General features: G+C 45.5%; 3 protein-coding genes across 5 annotated transcripts in view; 2 read left to right on the top strand and 1 right to left on the bottom strand.

Moving 5' to 3' along the window:
* Positions 1-426: 426 nt before the first annotated feature.
* HIF1AN (hypoxia inducible factor 1 subunit alpha inhibitor) lies at positions 427-10,289 on the bottom strand. The gene is made up of 8 exons (XM_069019514.1): positions 9,813-10,289; positions 8,612-8,862; positions 7,202-7,350; positions 5,367-5,512; positions 4,768-4,874; positions 4,302-4,365; positions 3,954-4,064; positions 427-2,816 (listed from the first exon to the last, which is right to left on the bottom strand). The coding sequence occupies exons 1-8, from the start codon at positions 10,272-10,274 to the stop codon at positions 2,772-2,774; spliced, it is 1,335 nt and encodes a 444-aa protein (XP_068875615.1). The 5' UTR covers positions 10,275-10,289; the 3' UTR covers positions 427-2,771.
* Positions 10,290-12,125: 1,836 nt separating this feature from the next.
* Positions 12,126-15,987, top strand: NDUFB8 (NADH:ubiquinone oxidoreductase subunit B8). Its single transcript, XM_069019519.1, has 5 exons — positions 12,126-12,262; positions 12,439-12,565; positions 13,223-13,322; positions 14,909-15,064; positions 15,762-15,987. Exons 1-5 carry the CDS (start codon positions 12,163-12,165, stop codon positions 15,852-15,854), a joined length of 576 nt encoding a protein of 191 aa, XP_068875620.1. The 5' UTR covers positions 12,126-12,162; the 3' UTR covers positions 15,855-15,987.
* A 2,009-nt stretch (positions 15,988-17,996) lies between these two features.
* The window catches only part of SEC31B (SEC31 homolog B, COPII coat complex component), a 35,308-nt gene continuing 29,501 nt past the window's right edge, over positions 17,997-23,803 (top strand). For 2 of the 3 annotated variants that reach the window (XM_069019515.1, XM_069019517.1), the window contains exons 1-2: positions 17,997-18,084; positions 22,432-22,520. In XM_069019515.1, coding sequence (XP_068875616.1) covers positions 22,442-22,520 — 79 coding nt within the window. In that variant the 5' untranslated portion in view covers positions 17,997-18,084; positions 22,432-22,441. Of the gene's footprint in view, positions 18,085-22,037; positions 22,117-22,431; positions 22,521-23,803 lie in introns of those variants that run through there. The other variant, XM_069019516.1, reaches the window with a different exon arrangement.

Here is a 23,803-nt window from a genome sequence, read left to right on the forward strand (position 1 = left end):
AAGATTGCTGTAGAGTTAATATTGCCATAAAATAACCTGTGTCTACCAGGTAGAGAGGACTCCATCTCCCAAGGCTGCTAACATACAGCACAGGTACACACAGGAAGCTTGCCCCCAAAATCTCCTTGACAATTAATTGAGTTCATTAGGCCTGGTTATGTAGTTTGCTCCATCACCCAGTCAGTGACCAGAGTATGGTGACACCATTCAGGTCAGCAAAGAGAGGAATTTTTCTCTTCCCACCAACTTTCCTTTCAGGCTCATGCAAGTAGTATGGAGAAAGTTGTGAAGACACACAATAATGCAACAGCTTTCACCAGCGAGGAACACAAGTGGAGTTGTCAGAAGGGCTGAAAGGTAGCTTTATATGCACATGTCCTTACGGAGCTCTTCCACACAGCCACTCACAAAATAAAAGCCACACCATTCTGTTGTTCAACATTGGTTGTATTTAAGAACTACACTTCAGAAGGTACCATGTGTTTGTCACACCCCACCCCCTGCACACACACCCCTAGCAGAGAACACACAGCTTCCCAATACCATGGCAAGGGGCATTGAAAGCACAAGGTGAAAAGGGAAGGCAGGGGAGTCAGTCCATCAGTGCATTGTAAATGAGCTTTCACAAAGTCAAGTGCAGCAAAACCTCTTCAGACACTTTAAAAGTTAGACCTTTGGCAAATAAAAGAAAAAAAAAGGATCCTAAAGTTCTTTAAGTACCATTCTCTCTCCACATGGGATATGAATTCCCACCCTGAGCTTCAAGAGTTGATGGTATCTAACAAGCAGTACTGAGGACCACCATGTGCTGAATAAATAGCACAGAAATGGGATTTCATCTGAGCATCTTTGACCAAAGGGCACGTGCCCAAGATTCCTGGGAAGGCCTTGCTTTTGGCCAGTCAGGAGCTTAGCCTTCTTCCGCAGCTGTCCAAAGGCTGAGCATTGATAAGCATCCAGCTGAGTGACCTTCGTCTGGATCTAAGCACAGCTCTGGAGAGCCTGCAACATGGCAATCAGACTACTCAGTGACACATGCTTCTTGAACAAGGACCCTGTAGCTGCCAATTACACTTCATTTATTCTGACCAGTAAAGTAGCCAGAAAACTTGCCTCAGGACCTCCTGTTTGAGAAGCCTTTCACCTTTGTGAAAGACAAGCCCACTGCAAGTGGTGCATGAGCTGTCCCGGCAAAAGATGGGACCTGAGGCCAAAGATGGAGCACTTCTCAAGTAGCATGTTACACTTTTATCAGAACCCACATCAGAACAAGCCCAGCACAACAGGCAAAACACTCAGAAGTCTCAACAAAACAAATTCTCCACTTTCTGGGATGAGATACATGGGCTATGAAACAGCTTCTTCCACCTCTAGCTCTTGGGACCCATTACAACCGCATCAAAAATACAAGACCTTCGCACCACCCCCCAAACCAGGGACAGCAGTGCAGCACACCTCAGGGAATAAAAAGCCAGCTTCCACATGAGCCTAAGGCTTCTGCATGGAAGAGGAGGAGGAAAGCAAAATTATTCTTCAGTGATTACTGAGGACTCAAACAGACTTATCTGGTTCCTGGGCTCTGTCTTGTCACTTCCCAGTCTGTCATGTCAAGTCCCAGAACACAAAAAGGATCAAGATAAACTTAATCACATTTAAACAAAAAGTCCTGAACTCTTTCAGTAACTGTACAAGAGAACCACACACTGGCATGGATTTAACTGTTGGACAGGAGCCACACAAAATCACACAAATGTGCGCAGCCACACACACTTGAGTTCTTGCTGTTTCAGTAAAAAGGGCACTTTCCTGTGTTAGTCTGAGGAGCCAGTACCCCTGCTGGGGAGAAGTGAGGCTCTGTATCTATCTGACACTGTGTTTTGACAGCTGAGCTCAGCATCAGTTGGAAATTTAATTTAAAAATGTGGCTTAATCATTCAAGACTTGGAGAGTGCCCTGGCATTTATGCATCTCCCTTCATAATGCTACATCCCCTTTTAACCACACTGCAGCTTCAGAAGAGCAGGAGAGAAGACTTCACTCCCCAGAAAAAGCAGTCAGAAAGGAGATTTATCTAGACTCATACAAGACAGATGTTATTTGGAGAGCATTGGATTTGGTGCTCACACACTAGATAAATTCATTCTGATCTCTACCCTGTACTACATCCAAAGCGTAGGTGTCTTAGGCTGAACTCATTGAATCATTTGTCCAGTTGCACAACACACACAGGCCATCTCACATGTTCATTTCCATTAATACAAAAAGGTGCCAGAGTTGAGCAGGGACAGGTCCTCTAACAACAGAGGACTGCGAAACCTAACATTTCCCACCCTGTATCTACTGCAGGCACCAACACACAAACCCAGCCAGGAGGTCCAAGCCCCATGAGGCTGAGGAAACAATATTGCTCCTGGTTATCCTTCAAGCTCTTCTTCACATGCCTGAAAACCCTGAAGTAACACATCCGAGTGCCAGAAGCCATGCTCCTTGTTGTGGCAAACAGGGCAGAGGGAAGAAAATAAACAAGTTAGTGAGCACGAATCCAGCTTCCAATAAGTGCAGACTCTTTCTTGGGAGGTTCAGTTAGATGAGAGTGGAGGATGAATAGGGTACTAATGGTTTTGCAGTTCCAGTAGCCCCTTTATTGTAGTGGGGCTGGGATAGGCCAGGAAACCCATCAGTCTGTTAAGTGCTGCGTGCAATACTAGCGCTCAGTATCTTCCATTGCTTGTGAACAAAGCAGCTCCAACATCAGCCACGGGCACCAGGCATTAGTCATACCGGCCCTTAATCATCATATTCAACAAGGGACCCACCTGTTCAAAGCAAAAACAGATCATTAGCCAGGACAGTTACACACAAATGGCAGTGCAGAGCCTGCTCCCTCTGCATCACAGAGCCCAAGATACACCTAATCACTTCCAAAGTAGTGATAAAACACTGGGGCACCCACAAACACATTCTTAAAATACCCTATCAAAATTGCAGGGTTCTCTGTCAACAACCGACTTCAAGTGACACCAAAACATTCCGTCCAGGGTGGAAACATCCTTGAAACATTTTTACTTCCCACACAGCATTTGTGACTTCTAAGTAAACGCTATTAGAGAGAGTCAATAGTCATCAGGAGTTGCTTTTTTCAGGAAGGAACATTCTCACTCACTGAATCCTCTCTGGTCCTTGGGGTCAGTAAGAAGGGGGCTAGGACTGATGATTTTGCTGAAGTTTTTTTTTCAGTCAAGACCACTTCCACGTCTCAGCACTGCCTAATCACAGAGGGAAATTCAGCATGCTATGGCAGTAAAATAATCGCGTGGGAGAGGCTAAAGAGGAGTTTCTGCACAGTGGTAAGGATTATGGACCATGGAAACATTTCTATCCTCAATCCGCATTTCCACTTTCAGATGATCAGATCTTTAAAGGCATACTCTTAGTACCTCAAGTCTTTTAGACTTAGTACCTCAGGGCTTTTTTTAACATGTACCAGTTGGTTAAGATTGCAAAGAATTCAGAGATGAGCAAGACACATGTTGAAGAAGAAGCACATGACTTAATAGAGGAGATTTCTGTTATTTAAGAGACTTGGATTCAACAGGTAAAAGAGCTTCCTTTTTATTGCAAATAATGGGTATCATTGCTGCACAGAAGGCTAAGAAGTGTTTGGGAACAACATTTTCCTGGCAGTGCCCAAAGTCAAAGTACACTTTTTCCCACATACAAGAACAACTACTTAATTGTAGTGGTCCTTTCCAGAATCATAATTTTAAGAGCTTGCCTTTTTGTAAGTAAATGACCTTCTAAAGACTAGAGGAAGAACCATGCATAGCAAAAGAGCAATCCTGCTTTCTCCCACCCTCACTGTGGCACCTGCAGAGCCAAGTAGCTGTCATTTCAAGTTTTGCATTATGCCTTAATGATTTCAACAGCAGTGACCACATGGTTCTTTTCCATACCTCCTGTGGATTTCCTAAGGCTTCTCCCAGCATCTTCTCAATATTCCTCATTATCGCCACTTTCTGATGAGCCTTTAATGGATACTCAATTCTCTTTGGGGTTGGGGCACCCTGAAATACCAAAATGAGCTCATTTGCATGCTTCCTGTATTGGCAGCTTGTTCCACCTTCTCCCCGTCACCCAGTTCCTCACATACACAACTCAAAAGAGGAAAAAGTAGCTTCCAGAAGCAAAGGACTTGGTGCCATGAAGTTCTCATATTGACAAAGTGTGCCGATACATCTCTACCTGAAAAAACCCTCTGGGATGGAGCTATCCAAGCTGTGCTGGAAGGTGCTCATACTCACTTTGTACCAGAAGTTCACAGTGATGGTAATCCCTCCATTCAGAAGAGACTCAATGTGGTGCCACCTGCAAGGAAATCACACACACAAAAAAAGAAAAGAAACTATTGCTGTAGCTTATAGTGAAATACCTTGGATGATGAGTTCAAACAGCACTAGACAAGCCTTGCCCTATACCTCCCTCATCAAGACCTCAAAACTTCTGGGAAGCTCTCCTTATTTAAATATAGCTCTTTTTCTCACACATTTTAGTGAGTACACGTACAATTAATGCGGTGTCAGGGAGAATTACTGTTCCCATCCAACAGACAGGAATTAGAAGCATACTGGCCCAAGATATCACAGAAAATATCATGGTTGCTGGAGAAGTCAAAACAAAATACTCTTAAGAGCCAAACCAACACTAATTAGTAGGAAACCTTTTAAACCTCTGGTTTTTATCACGGTGCAGTCCTGCCATCGTTCTTACCAGTACATAGGTATGTACAGCACATCCCCAGGACCCACCACCGTCTCATAGCCAACCACATTCCGGAAGTTCGGAAACTTCTCATAGTCAGGATTGTCAAAGTCCACCTAATAGAAGAAACATCAAGAAACTCAGAAGAACTTCCTGCAATGACAGTCCTCACTATTGGCCTCAGTGTCAAATCATCCTGGTCTTCCCTACATGGCTTTTACATTCCCATTCGTATCTTAACTTCATCGTGAGGTCCTGCAGTACCCTCCAAGTACGATTTAGGTAGGAATCTTGCAATTTGTCTGTCAGCAAACCTGTGTTGGACCAAGTGATCAATGAAACAGAACAGAGAAGGCAGCAACTGCAGCCCCATTGTGCTATCAGTAAGGTTTTTATGGCCCTAGCACTTGCGAGTTGGGACCAGACACAAACAGAAAACCACCAGTCCATCCACCAATGCAGCCACCACTTAACAGATCTGAACAGAGATTTTGCAAAAGCTCAGCAAGTGTTTTGCAGCTTTAACTCCAGTGCAGCTTCCTCCCACCTAGCATCTTTACAAATGCCCATTTCTGGCATGGAGCAGAGAAAAGATCTGCTACTCTCACCTGGCTCTGTCTGTCGCACGGATGGTGCACAGGATAAGGGTAGAGGCATTCAAACTGATCAGGAGGAAACAGGATACACCTCTTGTAACCCTTAATCTGAGCAAAGAAGTTCTGTTGCTCATCATAATGAGCTGGTGTCACATTCCCTACACAGAGAGAAAAGATAATCAAGACACTCTCATGTACAGGTATGAAAGAGAGAAGCAAGTTACATTCCTTGCTAAAGACAGAAAATACACTCCCACATATTCAGAAACTAAACAAGGAAAATGACTACAGGAATGTTACAAACTGATCACACTATCAGTCAGCCTTTATTGAGCTGTTGCTACTCCACTTAATTTCCATTCTAAATCCATATTCAGCAACTTATGCTCTACAGGATTAGGATTTCCAGCTTGTTCCAATGAACAGCAGATGGTGAATGTTGACAGGAAGCTTTTTCATAAAACATTTTGTTTAAATGAGAAGTTGTGGAACGGACTATCAAAAATTATTAGTCTAGAGAAAAGGAGCTTAACAGTCAGATTTGGAAAAAAGTCTTAGAAGTTTTGCAAGAAAACAAGTAAACAATCTCTTGTCACCAGAGCTCCCAATAGCACCCACTCAAGTTTGATTAACAGTGCTTGACTGTTGCCACTAGATCTTAAATTTAATCAAATCTTTAAGTACAATGGGGCATTTTGTACCCCTCACAACTGCTTTCCAGGCTGTTTGCCAATTCAGATATTACTCTCTTGGCTTGCAAGAATTAAGATAACAGTTAACCCCGTAACTTCATTAAATAGATCATACAATCACATGCTGCTGTAAAGACATTCCTTTTTCTAGCACATACTGGCTCAAGACAATTCCTTGGTTCTTGTGCACAACCTATTAATAGGATTTTAGTGATTTTATGGCCTGTAAGGAAGTGATGGTCCACTGTTTTTATATTAAGTTCTCTCAGCTAGTAAAACAAGTGGCAAAGACAAACTACTTTACATTGCGTATGACTTGTTGCAAAGGGGAAAAAAACATCCAAGTTGTGTAATTGAACAATTATAATTAGATATGTTGGCCACATTGATTATAGGCCCTCCCACTTCACAAAATGGTGTACATTTCTTGCCCCGTTACTGAGACTACTTTCTAAAAGAATGTTCTCCTTGCAAACAGCCTAGTGGTACCTCTGTCTTCTAAGGCACCTGCCTCTAAGTCAGGCTCCACATGGATTTGGAATTCTATTCTACCCACTTTTAGAATTTACCCATCTTCAACTTTCCCACTGTTCTCTAGTCTTTCAAGACAAAAACATCAGGTCTTAATGAAAAGAGAATTCCTCCTCACAGTGCACCAGCTCCAATAAGAAAAAAAGCTCCACAAAATAATCAGATTTCCTCCTGGGCAGACATTGGACATACTCAGAAAAGCCCAGAAGTCTAACACTGGTCAACTTGCAAACCTTTCTGCATTTTGAATCTGCAGACTCCAAGATTTTTAAATCTACAGCACCTGAAGCATGCAAACGGTAAAAGGTCCCAGGATATGATTAGCAGTTACTGGAAACACAGTCCCACAAGCATCACACAGAGCCTTTCCACAGGCACATTACATTCAGGCATTTACAGTACATGCCTGGCAAGATACAGGCTATGCCTTTCCTTGTTTCCTGTTTATAACCCAAGTTAAATTGTGACATCAGTCCCCTCCCAACCCAAAGCTTTAAACTACCTCCTCTGAAGGAACACATAGAAACTAGGGGAAAATCCATTTGAAAGACCTTCTGGAACCGAAATACAGAACTGCTGACCCAATCTTCTCCCTTTCTCCTCCAATCTGAGGAAGCTATTTACCTTCCATGCCAATAAGAAGCAAGTTAGAAGTCAGTTGACCCCAGCCACGTTTCCCTTGCTGCTTGTTAATCCAGTTCCAGTTGAAGCCAAGGAAATCCACCACAATCTTCCTTCCAACTGTGTCATTCAGTGTTTGCTGTAGATAGAGCCTGAATTGTCCAAGAGACAAGCAGAAATTAGGTATTAAGCTCTGTCATGAACACAGACATACATACCTCTGTCTCTTCAGAAAGATTTCAAAATAGAGACATACTTCCTAGAGATTCTGCTCTATCACTGCACACCTTAAATACCTGTGGAAGGAAACAGTTTCAAGAAGTCCCCAAACTTTGCAGAAAGGTTCCCAGTACAGAACAGAACAGAAATCAGTTCAGCTTGAACGATTACAAGAGAAAAAGATAATTTTAAGCAAGAACAACCCTCTTGCAGGGCAGGAGGGGGAAACTCTAAATGGACTCTAAATATCAAATTATGTTCATTTCTAATCCCTAGATAAATGTCACCCCTCTAACTAACCTGCAACATCAATTACCTCTTCCAGCAGAAGTACATGAGGCAAAAAGAGGACTCAGGAGAGCCTGCACATTTCAGTATAAAGTTACTTAAAGCCATGTTTACGTTTAGACATAGAGGATCAGAGGAATCAAGCATCTGTAACAACAGTCATAGTATTACAGACTACTGTCTGCAATGCTGGAAGAAAACGCATTTTTAAGAGTAAGGACTGCCTTCTCTCTTGGAACAACACTCAAAGCTGAGAAAGAAGAGAAAGGCACAGATGACAAGTGGGCATGGGTACAGTGTTGCTTCCAATTAAGACACAATTAAGCATCTCTAAGTCTTTTTAGAGGGCTGTGACTGAAAACACTAACTGAGGGTTTAAGTACAGCTGGTGATAGTTAAATTCCATGTCCACCTGAAGCTCCTCTCAGTAACTTACAGCTCTGTTAGTGGCACAGGCCATCACCACCAGTACACAGCACACACACAACCTGGCCTCGTATTTCTCAAAGAGCGTTAGCTCCAACTGCCTTGGGATTCTGTGGGAAAGCCTGAATGCCATAGCCTGTACCTTTTTATCAGATAACAAGCTTCTCTACCAATATCACAGTCTGCCAAAAGAAAGTGAAGCTTAATTCTTTCTCTATACACTGTCTCACACAGAGGAGGGGGAAAAAAAAAATTCCTGCAGCCAGCATGAACAGTTTTTTTGGTATGACTTTTTTAATCAGGTAACAAGGCTGATGTCAACTAGAAGCCCTGCAGGAAAAGCAAGGCTAATAAAGTGAAACAAACAAAAAGTTTAAAAAGTTCAAGACACTTTAATCATCAACACTCACTGAAGAGAAATTTAGCCCCTACTTAGGCCTGAAGAAACAGAGAAACCTCCACACTCCATATATCACTTACCTCTCAGCACTCCCTTTTTGTTGTATTTCTTTGAGTCTGTCCACAAACTCGGCAAACTTCATCTCTTCCCTACTTGACTTGGGTTTGAAGTTCTTAAAATTGGCCATTTTCTTCTCATCGTAGTACAAAAACTTGTGTGTGCTGGCACTATACACTGAGAAGTCCCCATTACCAATGTTTTCCTGGAGGTAGTCCAGGTCCCATTTCAGAGCAGGATAAACCAGATTTGTATCTGTCAGCACCACCGGCTCCTGGAGAGAAACAGGAAGTTTATTGATTCAAGGACCTCTTGAACTTAAGGAACACATTCACTATTGCACCCACACGAACTCCCTTTCAAAATGGGGAATTGGAAAAGGCATTTGAAGTAATCAGATACCTTGTTCTGGGGAGAAAAACAAGCAAGATACGATAGGAAGTTTTAAGAAAGTGGTGGCCTGGGGCTACAGCAAGCTCCTGGTAGGAGTGGGACAGATGGCACTATCTACTCAGCCAATCTCTATCAGCAAGATCAGACACACATTAGCTGGCAACACTTCTGGGCCTGCTTGGTCCTGCCATGTAGCCAGGAGACACAGTAGATTCTGGCTAGTCACTTCCAGCCTCAGCTGTGAAGGGGTAAATGCCAGCAAGAAGATACCTCTGAATCCAGAAACAGAACTCGGAGGATTGGTCTCGGAGGATTGCAAATAACCAGCCATCAAAAACCCATCTCTTCTACAGCAAAAAAAGAACCATTACAAAAGGAACACAAAGGACATCGCTGGACATCTACCAGCAGTAAGCAACCTAACCAGGGATGGCAGTGCTGTGTTCCCAAGCTGTGCATGCACAACGTCCCTTCTTGAAGACTCTCCTTAAAAGACCCAACTACCAAACCTACCAAAGCAAGACTGAGCTGATACAGAACCAATACAAGAGCCACCACTGCAAAGGAACCTTTACACCTGTGGTCGCTCGCACTGAAAAACAACCAGTACGTGCCCATGGTTTTACACAACGTTCCAACGACTTCCATCCCGACAACAAAGGGCTTAAAACAAACGTTTCCTGCAAATTTCACAACTCAACGCTGTAGTATCGAAGAAAACTGTCCACTACAGCAAAGAGGAGCGGGACAGCGGCTACAACGTAGCCAACGCGGTACCCCGGAGGGACAGGGTCGGGATGAGGAGGTGACTGCGCCCGGGACCCCCCTCACCTCGTTCTCGATGAGCTCCTCGGCGCGGGGGTCGCTGTGTCTGAGCCGCGGGATGGGCCGCGTCTCGAAGGAGTAGTGGCGGAACTGGGAGTCGCTCCAGCCGGGCCCTGCCGCCACCGCCGGGCCCTCCCGGCAGCCCGCGGCTGCCGCCGAGGAGGAGCAGGAGGAGGAGGAGGAGGAGGAGGAGGAGGAAGAAGAAGAAGAAGAAGAAGAGGAGGAGGAGGACGAGGACGAGGCCGCCGCCATCGCCGCCTCCGCCGGAGAACCCGGACCAAGGCAGCCAGAAGCGGAAGCTGCACACCCACGGCAACGCCGGAAGCGGAGAGCGAAGGCGGAGGGCGGAGGACCATAGAGAGGGAGGGAGGGAGCGGCGGCGGCGGCGGGAGCGCTCCCGCGCGGGCGGAGGCTGCAGGGGGCTGCGCTGCCCTTCGCCTCCTGTCCCTTCCCAAGGCGCTCGGACATCCCTGGGAGCTGGGAGCACAGGCGGGTGAAAGACCCACTACAGAGAACAGAAAGGATCGTCTCGTTGCCTGGCCCTGTGCCTCCCCGCGTGCCTGCAGGCTGCAGCCCCTTCCCCTCAAGGGCAGCGAGCCGGGCGCAAGCGCTGCCTCTCGGGCATTTCCATTGCCCTGATGGAAACAGCGCTGCCCGCTGCCTCAGTCTGCCTGCGGGAAATGTACTGCGCAGCCCTGCGCCTGAAAACGGCAAGGTTAATTAACACTTGCTATGAAAGAAAAATATGTAGCACTGCCTGGTGCAACTAACACCCAGCTTGTGATAGCGACTACATCATTTTAGCAGGATTTCATGAACTGTGTGACTGAAGCTGGAGCTGTTGAATTATTTTCTTGTTGTGTGTTTGTTATGTGAGACAGAGTCTACATATGGCTTTTAATCTGCAAACAGCAAGAATGATTATCGCTATTTCCCAAGAATGCATGCCACATTAGGCATCAGCTCTGGAGAAAATTTTGGTCTCCGGCATTCAGTGGCTTTCACCTTACAGTAGCTGGGATTTGTTCTTCTGCCTGCACAAAGCTTTGAGTTTATGAGAATAATGCAATTTCCATTTGTCCTTCAAAAATTTATTAATATACTTAGTTTCCTGGGAAATGAATGCCCACTCACCTTTTAAATCTGGAGCACTTCTGCTGCACAGGTTAACAAGAAATTTTACAGTGTGTTTGCAAATATATTTGGGTGCTTACAAAACTTGAAACACAGCTGTGGAAAACTCAAACATAATTCAGAAAATAAATACCCAGTGCTGAAGACCTGATGTAAGAAGCAGCTGACCACAATCCAAGCCTGCAGTGAGGCCTGAGCCCAAGTCAATGGGAACCAAAGGTCCCCACTTCCCGTGCTGTCTCCACACTGCTATAGGCTGCAGAGGTGGGACAAGCACCAAATGCTGCTCCATGGAAAACAGCAGCAGCATCTGCAGTGGAAGGTTGGACTCTGGGTTAATAACTTTTTTTAGATAATGGAGTAACTTCACTGCATACTCATTTGTAAGAGAGTTGGCTGAATTAAGACACCATCCCTAAAATGACATCAGTAGGCCTTTCTTTGGGATAAGTGAAAGGATCCTGTTCTTTGTCTGCAACAAAGCCCCCATCTCAGGCATGCTGTATCTCATATATTTTTGTGGTTCATCACTATCTTCATTCAATTATTAGGTTTACAATTAATGTTGTTATTAGAAGGAATGGCTTTAATGACAAATCGTCTGTGATAGTTTTTGAGCTGCAAAGGTTTATAATGTAAATCTTTATAGAGACACTACCCATTACGGCTGATGTGAATAACTGAAGGAAAATGAGTTCAACTACCACAGAGTTTACATAATGAAGTAAACTGCAAAATCCTTTAATGCTCATATTGATTTTATTTACAATAATACATTGCTTACATTTGAAGAATCACATTGCTAAATTAACATGCCATTTCTGCGGTCCACCTTCCCCTGGCTCCATGGAGATAAGACGGTTCCATTTGGGTATTGACTTTAATAATATTGATACTGATACAAAGAAGGCGATTTGCATAACGCCGCCGGGCACGGCATCGATCCGATTGAGCATCGATCCGGCTGCTCCGCAGGAGGCTCCCCGCGCCTGGAAGGCAGTACCTGCCATAAATTCCCATTGCCCCGCTTCAGACGATGGCAGACAGAGCACCGATGCCTTCTCCGTCCATTAACCTCGTGTCAGGATTACAATAACAGCGCCCAGATAACTCATGCCCCGGCGGGGAGCGCTGCCCGCAGCACAGGCGGCCCCGGGGCGGCCCCGCCCCCGCTGGCCCCGCCCCTCCGTGCGGCCGGCGGCCGCGCCTGCGCGCTGGGGCGATGGCGGCGGGCGCTCTCCGCGGTGTCCTCTGGCGCCGGGCGGCTGTCGGGCTCAGGGTGGCCCGGGCCGCCCTGGCGGCGCCTTCGGGGGCGCGGGCGGGTGAGAGGGAAGGCGGAGGCTGGAGCGAGGGGCCGGCGGCCGGGTGGGGGTGTCTGGGGCGGCGGGCCGGTGGCTGCGGGATCGGGGCGAGAGGGCGGCGCGACCTCCCCCGGCCTGGCAGCGGCTGCCGCTGCCGGCGGGGCCCGCGCCCATCCTGCCGCGTTGCTCTCCTGCAGCCTCGGAGATGTCCAAGGACATGATGCCCGGGCCGTATCCGCGGACTCCGGAGGAGCGGGCAGCCGCTGCGAAGAAGTACAACATGCGGGTGGAGGACTATCAGCCCTACCCCGACGACGGCTTGGGGTGAGCTGGGTGGTGCCGTTGTTCCGCAGCTGGGAGAGGGCCGCGGCCAGCAGCTCCTGGCTTTGTGGGGAGGTGCCGTAGGCTGGCAGTCCCTTGTGAATGCCCGGCTTTGCTGTTCTCTGAGCTTAGAGCTTTGAAGCCACTTCAGTGTTTTAAAATAGGAACGAATGGAATGAGTTAGAGGCCTGTGTGAATGAAACGCGAGAGACTTCAGGAGAGAAATATGAGAGACTTCATATGCTGTTGTAGTGCAATATGAGAGACTTCATATGCTGTTGTAGTGCAAGGCTAAGTGGGATGAACTGAAAGCCGTCTCTATAATAAGTGTTACAGGAGATGTTTAAATGTTGGGGAATACTTTGACATGTGCCAGGATAACTAGGGTTCCGTAATTTAGTTTAGCTTGTGTTTTCTTTCATCTAGTATAGCCCAAAAAGGCCAGTTTGGGGAATGCGATTTGTTATGGTGATTAGTATCAAGGTAATTATTGTTGTGCTAGTTGTTTTAATGCATTTCAAAAATGTGTATGCATAAATTCTATAAAAACAAAGTAATGTTTAATCGTTCTATTTGTATAGGCCTGTCTTGTAGTGTCTCCTACAAATTGTATCTAAATTACAAATTCTTTATGTTTGGTGTTTTGTTTGTTTCTCATAGGTATGGTGACTATCCCATGCTCCCTAACAAGTCTCAATACGAGAGAGACCCCTGGTACCAGTGGGACCAGCCAGACATGAGGCATAACTGGGGAGAGCCGGTAGGAATGCTAGTACCACTTCTCAAGTTGCTCAGCAGTGCTACTGTTACTAAATTCTAACATGCGCATGTTGTTAGTGCTTTCTCTTGAATCCTTTGGGTAGTTTCGTCACCAATGCAGATGTGTGTTGCCTGTGCAAGCAGGGATAGTCAGTTCAAGGCAAAGTTAGGCTATGGCCACAGGTAAATACTGTGAAAGTGCTGAGGACAGTTAACTTATTACATACGAGAAGGGAGACTTTACAAACTCAACTTTCCCTGCAGGAGTAATTTTATTTGCCTGATTGGACTCAGTACAAGAGCGTGGTTCAGAATTGTTTAGCAAAGAAGCCACCGTTTGAATAAAGTCCTTTTAGTGCAATGGAAGTAGCTACTGTTGCTTTATTACTCCAGGGCTTTTTTGAGGTAGGCTACAAATAAGGATGTTCTCTTTCTAAAGGAAGTTTGCAAAATGTCCTTAAGACAAATGTGTATAGATCATATATGTTAGCTTTGAAAATCTAAGTTCCTCAAATTCCTTTCAGGAGTAGCTCTTCTCTTAGTGCATGGTCTTTTTGTGAATGACTGCAATGTGACTGCAGTTACTGAGCTTGGTAATTGACTTGCGATCTCTTTACTAAAAGGAAGAGTTCACTTAAGTACGTGTGCTTAATATATTGTAGTAAAACCATGTCAGAGCATTTCAACATGTGTACCACAGAAAAAGGCATGTTGTAATGACTATAAAACCACATGAAAAAACCCCATGTTGATTCTGTGTTGTAGTGCTTGCTGCAGGAAGGCTTGTGTACAAGCCCTTGCACATGGCATTGGCAGTTGGGAACCAAGAGGAATATACTAGTGTATTTCAGGTTTCAGCAGATGCCTCTGTTTAGACAGCTTTGATTTCTGCTCAGTCTGGCTCTGGGTTTGATAGGAAATGTCTCTAGGGGAGCTGGAGCTGGGAATCTGGAGGCAGTACTTGAGCTGCAAATTAGTAAGTTCTCTGCATTTATTAATGTGAAAGGAGACTGTAGGCAGAACATGCTTGAGACTTTCCTATTTATACTTCAAGGCTGAAGCTTAAATGCCCTTTTGCTTCCATCAGGAAGGGTATTACCTTGCTACCAGCCTTGCTCTTGTCCTGGAGTAATAGCAGCAGATCCTCTACCTGTTTTGAGAGACCAGCTTCCAAGTGTCGGGTAGCTGCTCCTTTATTTGAAATAGCACTACTTCTGTTTGGGTATGTGACTGAGCTTCCATTAATGAGGGTTGCAATTTATACCGTGCCTTTCCAATGGTCCTGGGGAGCAAAGCTGAGGTGGAATGATTATGCATAGAAATAAAACTTGCTGCTATCCTATATTTAAGCATGTTGCCTGGTATAAGCATAGGATGAAACGTAGAGTTTTTGAGTTTTACTGTAAGCAATCATTTGTTGTGACTATAGGTAAACCATATACCTCCTCTGTGGCTTTATCTTCACTTTTGAGATGGAGATGAAACAGCTTCTGGCAGTTTGGTGAATGCTGTAGTGTGCTGCTTCCCTTGAGAAAAGCAGCTTGACCACTGTTGGTAAATGTGCAGTTGTTTTCCTTTGTTCTTTAGATGCACTGGGACTTTGACATGTACATTCGGAACCGGGTTGATACGTCCTCCACTGTCGTTCCCTGGCACACCATGAACAAACACTTCTTTATCTTTTTGAGCACAATGCTGATCATGTTTGGTCTTGGAGCGATCTACCCATCCTACAGGCCTGTGGTGAGTGAAACCTAAGGGTAAAGGGAGGAAAAGTAGCAGTGTTTCTTGTCATTGCCCATGCCCATAAGAGTGGTTTTGCTGAAGATGAGTGATGGGTGTGAATGCGAAACTGCTGCTGGCAGTGGATGGAGCAGGGGATGTCCTGTGGCCTGAGTTGCTCTCTTGACTGGCCTGGCTCAGCTCACAGATTCTGCTTCATAGTGAGCAGTCCCTGTTCACAGGGCAACTAATTTTAACTATGCTTCTTACAGTATCCCATCTTTGGTCTAGGTACACTCCTTCCCTGTGCATGCATCTACTCAAGTGAGATGCTTTAACTCTTCTCTTGCCCAGTGTTTTTAGTTATATCTCATGAGCTGTATCATTTGGGGAATGTACTCTTGAAAAATGAGTCTGAATACACAAACAGCTTTTGCAATATATTATCCTCATGCTGTGAGATAAACTGTTGATTAAAATTAAAAGCAAGACTGCTTTGATATTTCTGTTAAACAAAATAGTTTATGCTAGGAACCCCCTATTTCTGAATTTACTTTCCTCACACTCTCATATTTTAGCTGAAGCACTTAAGAAATAGAAATTTAGGTCATAAATGACAAGCCTTCATTTTGGTGGGGGTGGGATGTGGAGAGACATTTTCCTCTTACCCTTATTTGGTGAATGTGGTGAATTTGCCACTCTTTGTATCTCCTTGTAGGGACCGAAGCAATATCCCTTCAATGACCTGTATCTGGAGAAAGGAGGAGACCCCAATAAGGAGCCACCAGCGGTGATACACTATGAAATTTGAAAGTTGTTCAAGTGCTACATTTCCATCAGTTCTGCTGGGGAAGGAATCTTCTCTAGTGTTCGTGGGCAGATGTTAACACTTGCTCTTCAGTGTTCAACTGCTGACTGCAGTGAAATATATCAATGACACCTACTGTGCTAGTTGTCTTCTGTTGGTTTGAGAAGGCTGAATTATAGCTAATGAAGCTGAGTGACCTTTGCCATTTTTCTAAATGGGATAGTATCTGTGGGGCAAAGTTATGAGTGCAGACCTAGGACTGCTGGTCATTTATGTACCTTGCGCACAAACATTCCTCAACTGTGCCTCTTTATGTGGGCAATACTGCCTGTTACCAAGGTGTTTAATGCATGTGCTGCTGGGAGTTGAACTGGAGTGTCGCCATATACTGTGAAATGACAGGCAGAAACAGATTGGCAAGTGCCAAGTCCTTGGGAGTCTTGTGTGGATAACTGTCTGCCCTTACTGGGAGTTGATTTTGATCTCTTCCTGGTCTAGATGCCCTCTCAAGTGAAGTTTGCACAACCAGTAGGAAGCACTTGTGAGGCACAGAGCCTTGCAGTGTTTAGCTTGAAGCTGACAGCAGAGCTGTGTGGACAGCAGTGGTACAAAAAGGCTAATGAGCATATTCAGCTCTGGCCAGACCTGCTTTGATCCAAGTGCACAGGTGCCCAGAATCGTTCCTTTATGGCCTGAGTTCATCCACCTAGCCTGGACTTATATGTGACCCATGAAGTCTGACTGTTGTGCTGCAAACCGCGGGTCTTGGACCTATAGCTTCAGCAACAGTTTGGGAAAGTTATAGATACAGTTATATTAAGCTCCTAGATTTGTCCAGCTTCACTCTAACATAAGGGGTTTTTTCCCTCTTGTAACTGGAGGAGACAGTACCTCTAGTACTGATTCACAGTGAATGTTCTCTCAACTTTGCTGTTCTGTGCCTTAGACCCCACTGTTTAGTTGTAGGAGTGTGTGATCACGGAAAGCTGAGAGCTTGGGCTGCTCTAGGTGCTTCCTATAAACTGAATGCTGTGGTCTGCTCTCAGCACCCTGTCATGGCTCATAGTTTTGTACTTTAAAAGAAGCAGGTATATAAAGACACTGATTCATGGTTTTTCCATCTGTAAAGATTTTAAACCCCAAATTCTAAAGGGACTGGTGGCTTGATTTTTGTGTAGGGGTTTCTATAAGGATATATGTTCAAGGGAGTTATGGGATTGAATGCTAGGACATAGTTTTATTTGCACTTAAATATTTTTAACTCCTTTGGAGATGCTCAACAATCAACATTCCTCATAGCTTTTGTAAGCTGTCACCTTTTCTTCTTGTTGCAGAAATGCTTCCTTTTAAATTATAGTCAATGATGTTTTATCCCAGAAAGGTTTTTAAGTGTTTTTTTGAGCTATGGGGACCTTAAAGCTTAATTCTGTTTTGCAGGGTAAAACACTCCATAGGGATACTTTAGTCGAGAATTACCATTCCACAGCACTTAGATGACAGCACTATATACAATGTTACGAGAGCTGTAAGAGTCTTCAAGTAGAATGAAGGTGATCAGAGCAGTGATAGGAACCCTGCCTTGGTGTGTGTCTGAGGCAGCTCTAGGCCCATCTGGCTCATTGTGCAGCATTCCAGTGCTCTCTGCTGCTGCCCCCTTTGTGGACTTCCAATCCCAGTTTCTTCTAAATGGTAATTGAATTACGGTTTTCTTCATGGGGAAGGCACAATGGGTTGGGCAGATAATAGGGCTCACAAATCCTTTAAAATGGAGTTTGTATTGTAGGCATTCTTTTCTTAAAGCAGGAGAGATATAAGGGAAGAAGGCCTGCGTCGTTCTGCATATTTTTTCCCGGCAGTTAAAATACTTTTAGAAAAACACATTCCCTTCTTCACACCCTCAGGATTCATTAAATTTGTAGCTATGGCAAAGTTCTTCTGAGGGGGGTGACGGCAGCCGCATTAGAGCCCGGCTCCAGCTGTGGTGTCCTTGGCCTCCGGCGTGAACCATCCAGGAGCGGTGGACGGAGCCGATTCAGGTATCTCACAGAGGGAAGCTGCCCGGGAGCGCCGGGCCCCGCCGCGGCCGCTGCTGAGGGGCAGCGGGGCGGGGTTCCGGGGCCGGCCCCGCGCAGGCGCGGTGCGGTGGGGCGGGCGGCGTTCCGGGCTCCCCGCGGCCACCGTCGGAGCGCCGGGCTGCGGGAGCGAGCGGCGCGGGAGGCAAGGCAGCCAACCGGTAAGGGCCGCCCGCCCCCCGACCCGGCCCGGCCCGGCCCGGCCCGGCCCGGCCCCGCGGACACCGAGCCAGGGCAGGGGCCGGGGGCTGCCCCTGCCCTGCCGCGCCCCTGTCCCCCCAGCACAGGGCTGCTGTGCTGCCCTGCCCGTCTCGCTGTCGAGACTCCGCTCCCAGGTCCCATGGCACCGTTTCTCTTCCGCCGGCCGGCAGGCAGCGGGCGGGGAACGGCCGAGGGAGCTCAGCTGTGTGACCTGGGCCGCGGAGAGGCCTCTGGCGTAGCCCAGAGCCTGTGTCTGACACCCGTGTCCGAGGTTAATGCTTTCCTCCTAGACCCTTGCCCTTTTTCACCATCCCACGGGATAATGCTGTTGTGCAGACAAGCACACTTGAGACGTGTGTGCACTGCCATCTGAGCAGCACTGTGTAGTGGGCAACAGCTTCTGAAACTGCGCAGAGCGCAAGAAGTTTCTTTACATACCATGGGAGCTGTCATGGAGGAATGTGCTGAGCCCTGCCCTGCAACAACCCCGCCTTGAACACGCCAGTGATTAGCTGAGATTAGCTGAGTGTCTCTGTGCTTTCTGTAATCGGGGTTTATAATAAGCACGTACGAGAACAGCTTGGCTATAGGGTGTTGGGGAGCTGTGGAAGGAGGGTGTCAGAACAGTGCAAGCGGAAGGGCAGTACAGAGATTTTAAATTGACGCTGGGATGTGAAAACTGTAGGGACAGTTTGTGTCTTAACATTGTGTCATGGCTGAGGGGTGTTTTTCAGGTCTTGAGGTGGCTGCTTGTCACCCGGGTGACCTTGGACAAATCTTTTTGTTCTGCCCAAGTTTCACTTTTAGCTAACTGGGGGGAGGTCAGCCTATCAGGTCGTTTGTGTGCAGTGCTGGAAGTCCAATATCAGCAGGAACTGTTCAGAGAGGAATGGTTGGGTGTCCAGTGGCAGGAGGAGGACTGGGAAAGTCAGTGGGAGGGGAATTCTGATTGACAGTATTGGGGTGGTGCAAGAGAGGGAAGGCCTCGCTAGAGTGCCATCAGGGATAATAATCATGACAGCTTTGAGGGTCAGTTAGCTCATACAACAACCATAGTCTTATTATAATGTACTCTAAAGCTGTAAGTATTTCAGGTTAGGAAAGGTGAGGAATTTTTGCCTCTAACAGCGTTGTTTGCGTGGTCTGTTGTGATTTGGGAATTTTCACTGTTTAGCTGCCTGCTCTCCATTTCTCAGTAGTGAGGTGTGCTCTGACCTGTCAGGTTTTGCTTTGCAGCCGCTGTTACCCTTTAATGTCTGTGCAGGAAGCCATGGCTGGGGAAGGCTGTGGGGAATTGCTGTTTCTGTCCACTCCCTTTGGGGCTGAGATGCATTAATATATTAGATCTGTAATCGGATGGATGTCTGTAGAAGAACGATGAGGAATTGTCATGATTAATTAATTAGAGGTCCCGAGAAAAGCATGAGCTTTCTTGGAAATCTTAGATGCTATTTTGAGAGACGACAGCAGGTGGCAACCTCTCCTTAAAAATTCTATTGTGGAAGAGTTCAATACTTTCTCAGGCAGCTGCAGGAGTTTGCTAAAGAAGGGCTTTTTCCCTGCGTTAAGGATTATGAGTCCTCTCTTGGATCCAGACATGCACAGTGTATAGAAGGATCGCTTCTCTAGAAGTAAGACTTAAATCAGACTTTTTTTTTTTTTTCCCCTTGCAAACTCAAATCTCACTGACTTAAGAAGGAGGTGCTGCTGTTTCTCTGCAGATCCTCATTTGCAGTGGATGCGAACTGCTCGGATGTTCTTAAGAGATAGTTTGATACTGTGATCTTTTGGCTTCTTATGCACCCTCTGTGGACCTTCTCAAGTGTTGGAACCACTGCTGGTTTGCCTTTAGGGCCAGGGACACAGTGAACCTGTTCAATACCTATGATCCAGCACTCCTGCAGTTGTTCTGTTGACATTGAGCCACTCTAAATGGAGTGTTGTTTGCTTTCCTCCATTTGGGTGGGTTACCATGACCAAGACACTTTACCTTCACATTCTGTCCTGACTTAAGTTTGTGAAAAGAGAACAGTAATGATGCAGTAATTGACTTTCTTACATAAAACACTCTATTGACAAGAGAATCCAAACAATTGATTAATACTGTTCCACACAAGTTTTGCAGCTTATCTTTATTTGCACATTAAATATAAATTATTTCAGCCATGCAGTCAGTCCAGCACAGAGGTAAGGAGGGGGAGCTTGTACCATTTACCCAAGTTTGTGATAGTTGCACTCTTCACGGATTCCTTACTTAATTTCCTGTAGGGAAGAGGTCTCTTGGCCATTGTCTGTTAATGTCCACAGGGAAGTTGCCCTCTCAAAAGCCAAGAAACAGTGAGGTCTGAGTGTACAGCCAGCTCCTACAACTGATGGATTGTGGCTGGAGGAGGAAGAGGCAAGAAAGGGACTGGTAAGGAACATACCAGCTATCCTGCCCTCCACATTGGTGGAGTCAGGTAGAACCTTGTGCAATAGACTGTTGCTAGCAGATTCACCTGACTTCTGGGGATATTTTCATTCCCCTCTGCCAGTGAAGGGAGAAGACCTGGACAGGGTTCCTGCAGTAGTACAGGAGACATGAGTAGGTTCTGGAAAATCTTGAGAGATGCACTGCAGAGAGAATGTGGTGGACCGGTAATGAGAAACCCACAAAGTGTCTACTGGAAGATTGGAAAGTAAGCTTTAGAGTTTTGTTATGGTGATGAGATGACCTTACCAACTCTGTTCCTTTGGGGCATGAAGAAATAGTTGCACTTTTTTAACTGTACAAGAGATCTGTTCAGATTCTGTTGGGCCTTAACTAAGTTGGGATAAACTTAATGTGAGAATAGCAGTTGGCAGTTTGAGCTTTAGGATACACTGCTGCAGACTAACGCTAAAAAGCATTAAATAGATTCTAGTCAATCAGCATATCCTAATAGTACATGGGTGAGAGAGAGAGGATGTCCTTAACTTCTGACTGGTGGGGGAGAAGAAACCCTAAAAAGAGGTGTAGAATTATTAGCTGGGAGGTCCAAGCCCAAGAAGTAATGCTGACCAAACTTCCCCCTTGTGTGGACCTCAGGAGGCCATAGTTTCTTATAAGCCTTGCATCTGAACAGAGGGCCATGTGATGCAGGTTGTGGTTTACGCAGTGTCAAGTAACCAGGAGAGGTTAATCACAGCAAGCTGACAAGATGGAGAGGGTTTTGCTGTGCTGCCTGCTGACGGTTTTGCTTCATTCAGCATGATACCATCTGAGCGTACAGTTCTGTTTAGCTAGAGTTAAAAGACTGCAGTGCAGCCAAGCTCGAAAAGTTTAGGAACTGCTCATAAGAGTGACACCACTAGCCTGTGAATGCTATATCCACACATCATTTATGATGCTTAGAAGGTCAGTTTGTGGTCAGCGATGGAGAGGTGCTGGGTTCTTTCTCCTCAGCAAGAATGGGATCCTACACAGAAAAAGAATTATTTGTATTGTATTCAATTTTATTTATACTCAGTTTTGCAGCCTTCCAGCTGCCTGCTGTTAATGTTTGATTTTCAGTTAACCTGCTACATTGTTGGCCGACTAATCTCTATCTGGAGACATGGGGAAATTTTGTTCCCATTTTACAGGTGTCACTTGATCTATCCTGAGTAAATAAAAGAATTGCTGTCAGTGCTGAGATTGAAACCCAGTAGTTACTTGTGGATTACTTCTCACCTTCTACCATTTGCTGGCTCAAAGAGGAAGTCAAATCATTTTTTTCCTTTTGTTTTTCACGGGAGTAAGAACAAAGTACATTAACTGAATTGGGACATTATAGCATTGCACTTTGTTTTCTGTTGCCACATCACTTTTCTGCTTGGAATTTAGCCTGCCCTGAGATTCCTTCTGCTCCCTTTTTGCTTATTTATATACTGAGATTAGCTTGTTTGGAGAGAGCAACTAGTGTTAGAGCAAAATACATTTGTTTAAATTAATTTCTGCAGCTGATTTAAACCAGCCTGGACTGAAGACTTGAGTATGTTGTTTAATTTAGATCTCCTTCCTTTTTCTGAAACTCTCCTGTTATTGGGACATATGAAAAAGAGAGCTATATATGAAAGAAAATACGGGGTCAGACAGTGGGATTGTAGGGGGTGTTTTTTAATGAATTCTTTACTATCCAGATTCGTTCCAGTAAAACTGTATTCACTACCTCAGGAAGTAGCAATTAACTTCATTCTTTTGAAAGCAATGTGTTCTCATCTTGATAAGGGGAATATTTTGTTTCTGATGTGACTGTTTTCATGTCAACTGTATCTCTCTGTTCTAAACTGTGTGAAATTTCTTTCAGAGTCTAGGAAATGAAGCTAAAAGAAATTGAGCGAACAGCTGTGCAGGCATGGAGTCCAGCAAACAACCACCCTATTTACCTAGCAACAGGTAAAGTTCTTCACAATTTGTGAATATTAGAATATGAATCACAGAGAAATTTTAGGTAGTTGTATGGGTTTTAACTTTCAACAGTTTCCACTTTGGTAGTCTCTGGAAAACTTACAAGCAATATGCCAAAAACATTACAGCTTTTATGTATTTTTCAAGTAACTGGTAGAGGATTACTTCTATGCCCAACTTTGACATTTTAAAGGCGAGTGATTTTTCAAAGGTTGAATACATTATTTTTTTGATTTCTAATTTGTAATTAAGACTGTATGGACTCCAGTGCTGCTTGCTATTCTACATTACATACTTGCTATGCCTGTGGGGGAAAAAAAAGTTAATGTTCATTTAAGGTCACTTTTATTTGTCTGTCTTCAGTCATTATCATGTGGCTTGACAATCAAATACTATAAACCTCTTCTCCCTAAAGTTGCCTGTTTTGATTAACATTCCATTTTCAGTACTTCTGCAAAACCTTAAATTATGTTTTGTTGATTTTATTAATTAATCACTATTCTTACAGTAATTTTATTTCCTGAAGCAGAAAGTCAGCCTGTTCACTGAGTTGGCAGCAGGCAAGTTTGTCTGTGTGGAGCTGACAGCTGTGGTGGTTTTGTTGGGTTTGCATGGTAGGGCTTGGTAGTTGGGGTGGCTTCTGTAAGAAGCTGCTAGAGGCTCCCGCTGTGTCCGCTGGAGCCAATGCCAGCCAGCTTCCAGGTGGACCCCACTGCTGTCTGAGCCCATCAGCGGCAGTGGGAGTGCCTCTGGGATAACACAGTAAGAGGGAGAAAAAATGCCCTATGTAACTGAAGCACAAGAGAGGAGGGAGAGTATGTGAGAGAAATAATGCTGCAGTCACCAAGGTCCGTGCAGAAGGATGGGCCGGAGGTGCTTCAGGTGCCAGAGCAGAGATCCCCCTGCAGCCCCTGGTGAAGACCTTATTGAGGCAGGCTGTCATCCCCACAGCCCATGGAGGTCCATGGTGGAACAGCTAGCCGGCTACAATCCACCATGCTAGAGCAGGTGGATGCCAAAGGATGCTGTGGCCCTGTGGAAAGCCCACGCTGGAGTAGGCTCCTGGTAGGTCCTGTGGCCCCATGGAGAGAGGAGCCCACACTGAAACAGGTTTGCTGGCAGGACTTGTGATCCTATGGGGACTGAGGCTGGAGCAATCTGTTCTGAAAGACAACTCCATGGAGGGGACCCACATTGGAGCAGTGTGTGAAGAACTGCAGCCTCCGAAGAATTCGCATTGGGGAAGTTTGTAGAGAACAAGGCCAGAGTTT

The sequence above is a fragment of the Aphelocoma coerulescens genome, chromosome 6, assembly GCF_041296385.1.
Source record: "Aphelocoma coerulescens isolate FSJ_1873_10779 chromosome 6, UR_Acoe_1.0, whole genome shotgun sequence".
NCBI lineage: Eukaryota > Metazoa > Chordata > Aves > Passeriformes > Corvidae > Aphelocoma > Aphelocoma coerulescens.

Excerpts from the sequence above, each read along its gene's own strand:
- HIF1AN (XM_069019514.1), bottom strand. The coding sequence starts at position 10,274 with ATGTCCGAGCGCCTTGGGAAGGGACAGGAGGCGAAGGGCAGCGCAGCC. Across the intron at positions 8,863-9,812 it reads AGGAGCTCATCGAGAACGAG|GAGCCGGTGGTGCTGACAGA; the intron begins GTGAGGGGGGTC and ends GTTTCTCTCCAG. Across the intron at positions 4,875-5,366 it reads CGTGCGACAGACAGAGCCAG|GTGGACTTTGACAATCCTGA; the intron begins GTGAGAGTAGCA and ends TTCTTCTATTAG.
- NDUFB8 (XM_069019519.1), top strand. The coding sequence starts at position 12,163 with ATGGCGGCGGGCGCTCTCCGCGGTGTCCTCTGGCGCCGGGCGGCTGTC. Across the intron at positions 12,263-12,438 it reads GCCTTCGGGGGCGCGGGCGG|CCTCGGAGATGTCCAAGGAC; the intron begins GTGAGAGGGAAG and ends GCTCTCCTGCAG. Across the intron at positions 15,065-15,761 it reads ACCCATCCTACAGGCCTGTG|GGACCGAAGCAATATCCCTT; the intron begins GTGAGTGAAACC and ends ATCTCCTTGTAG.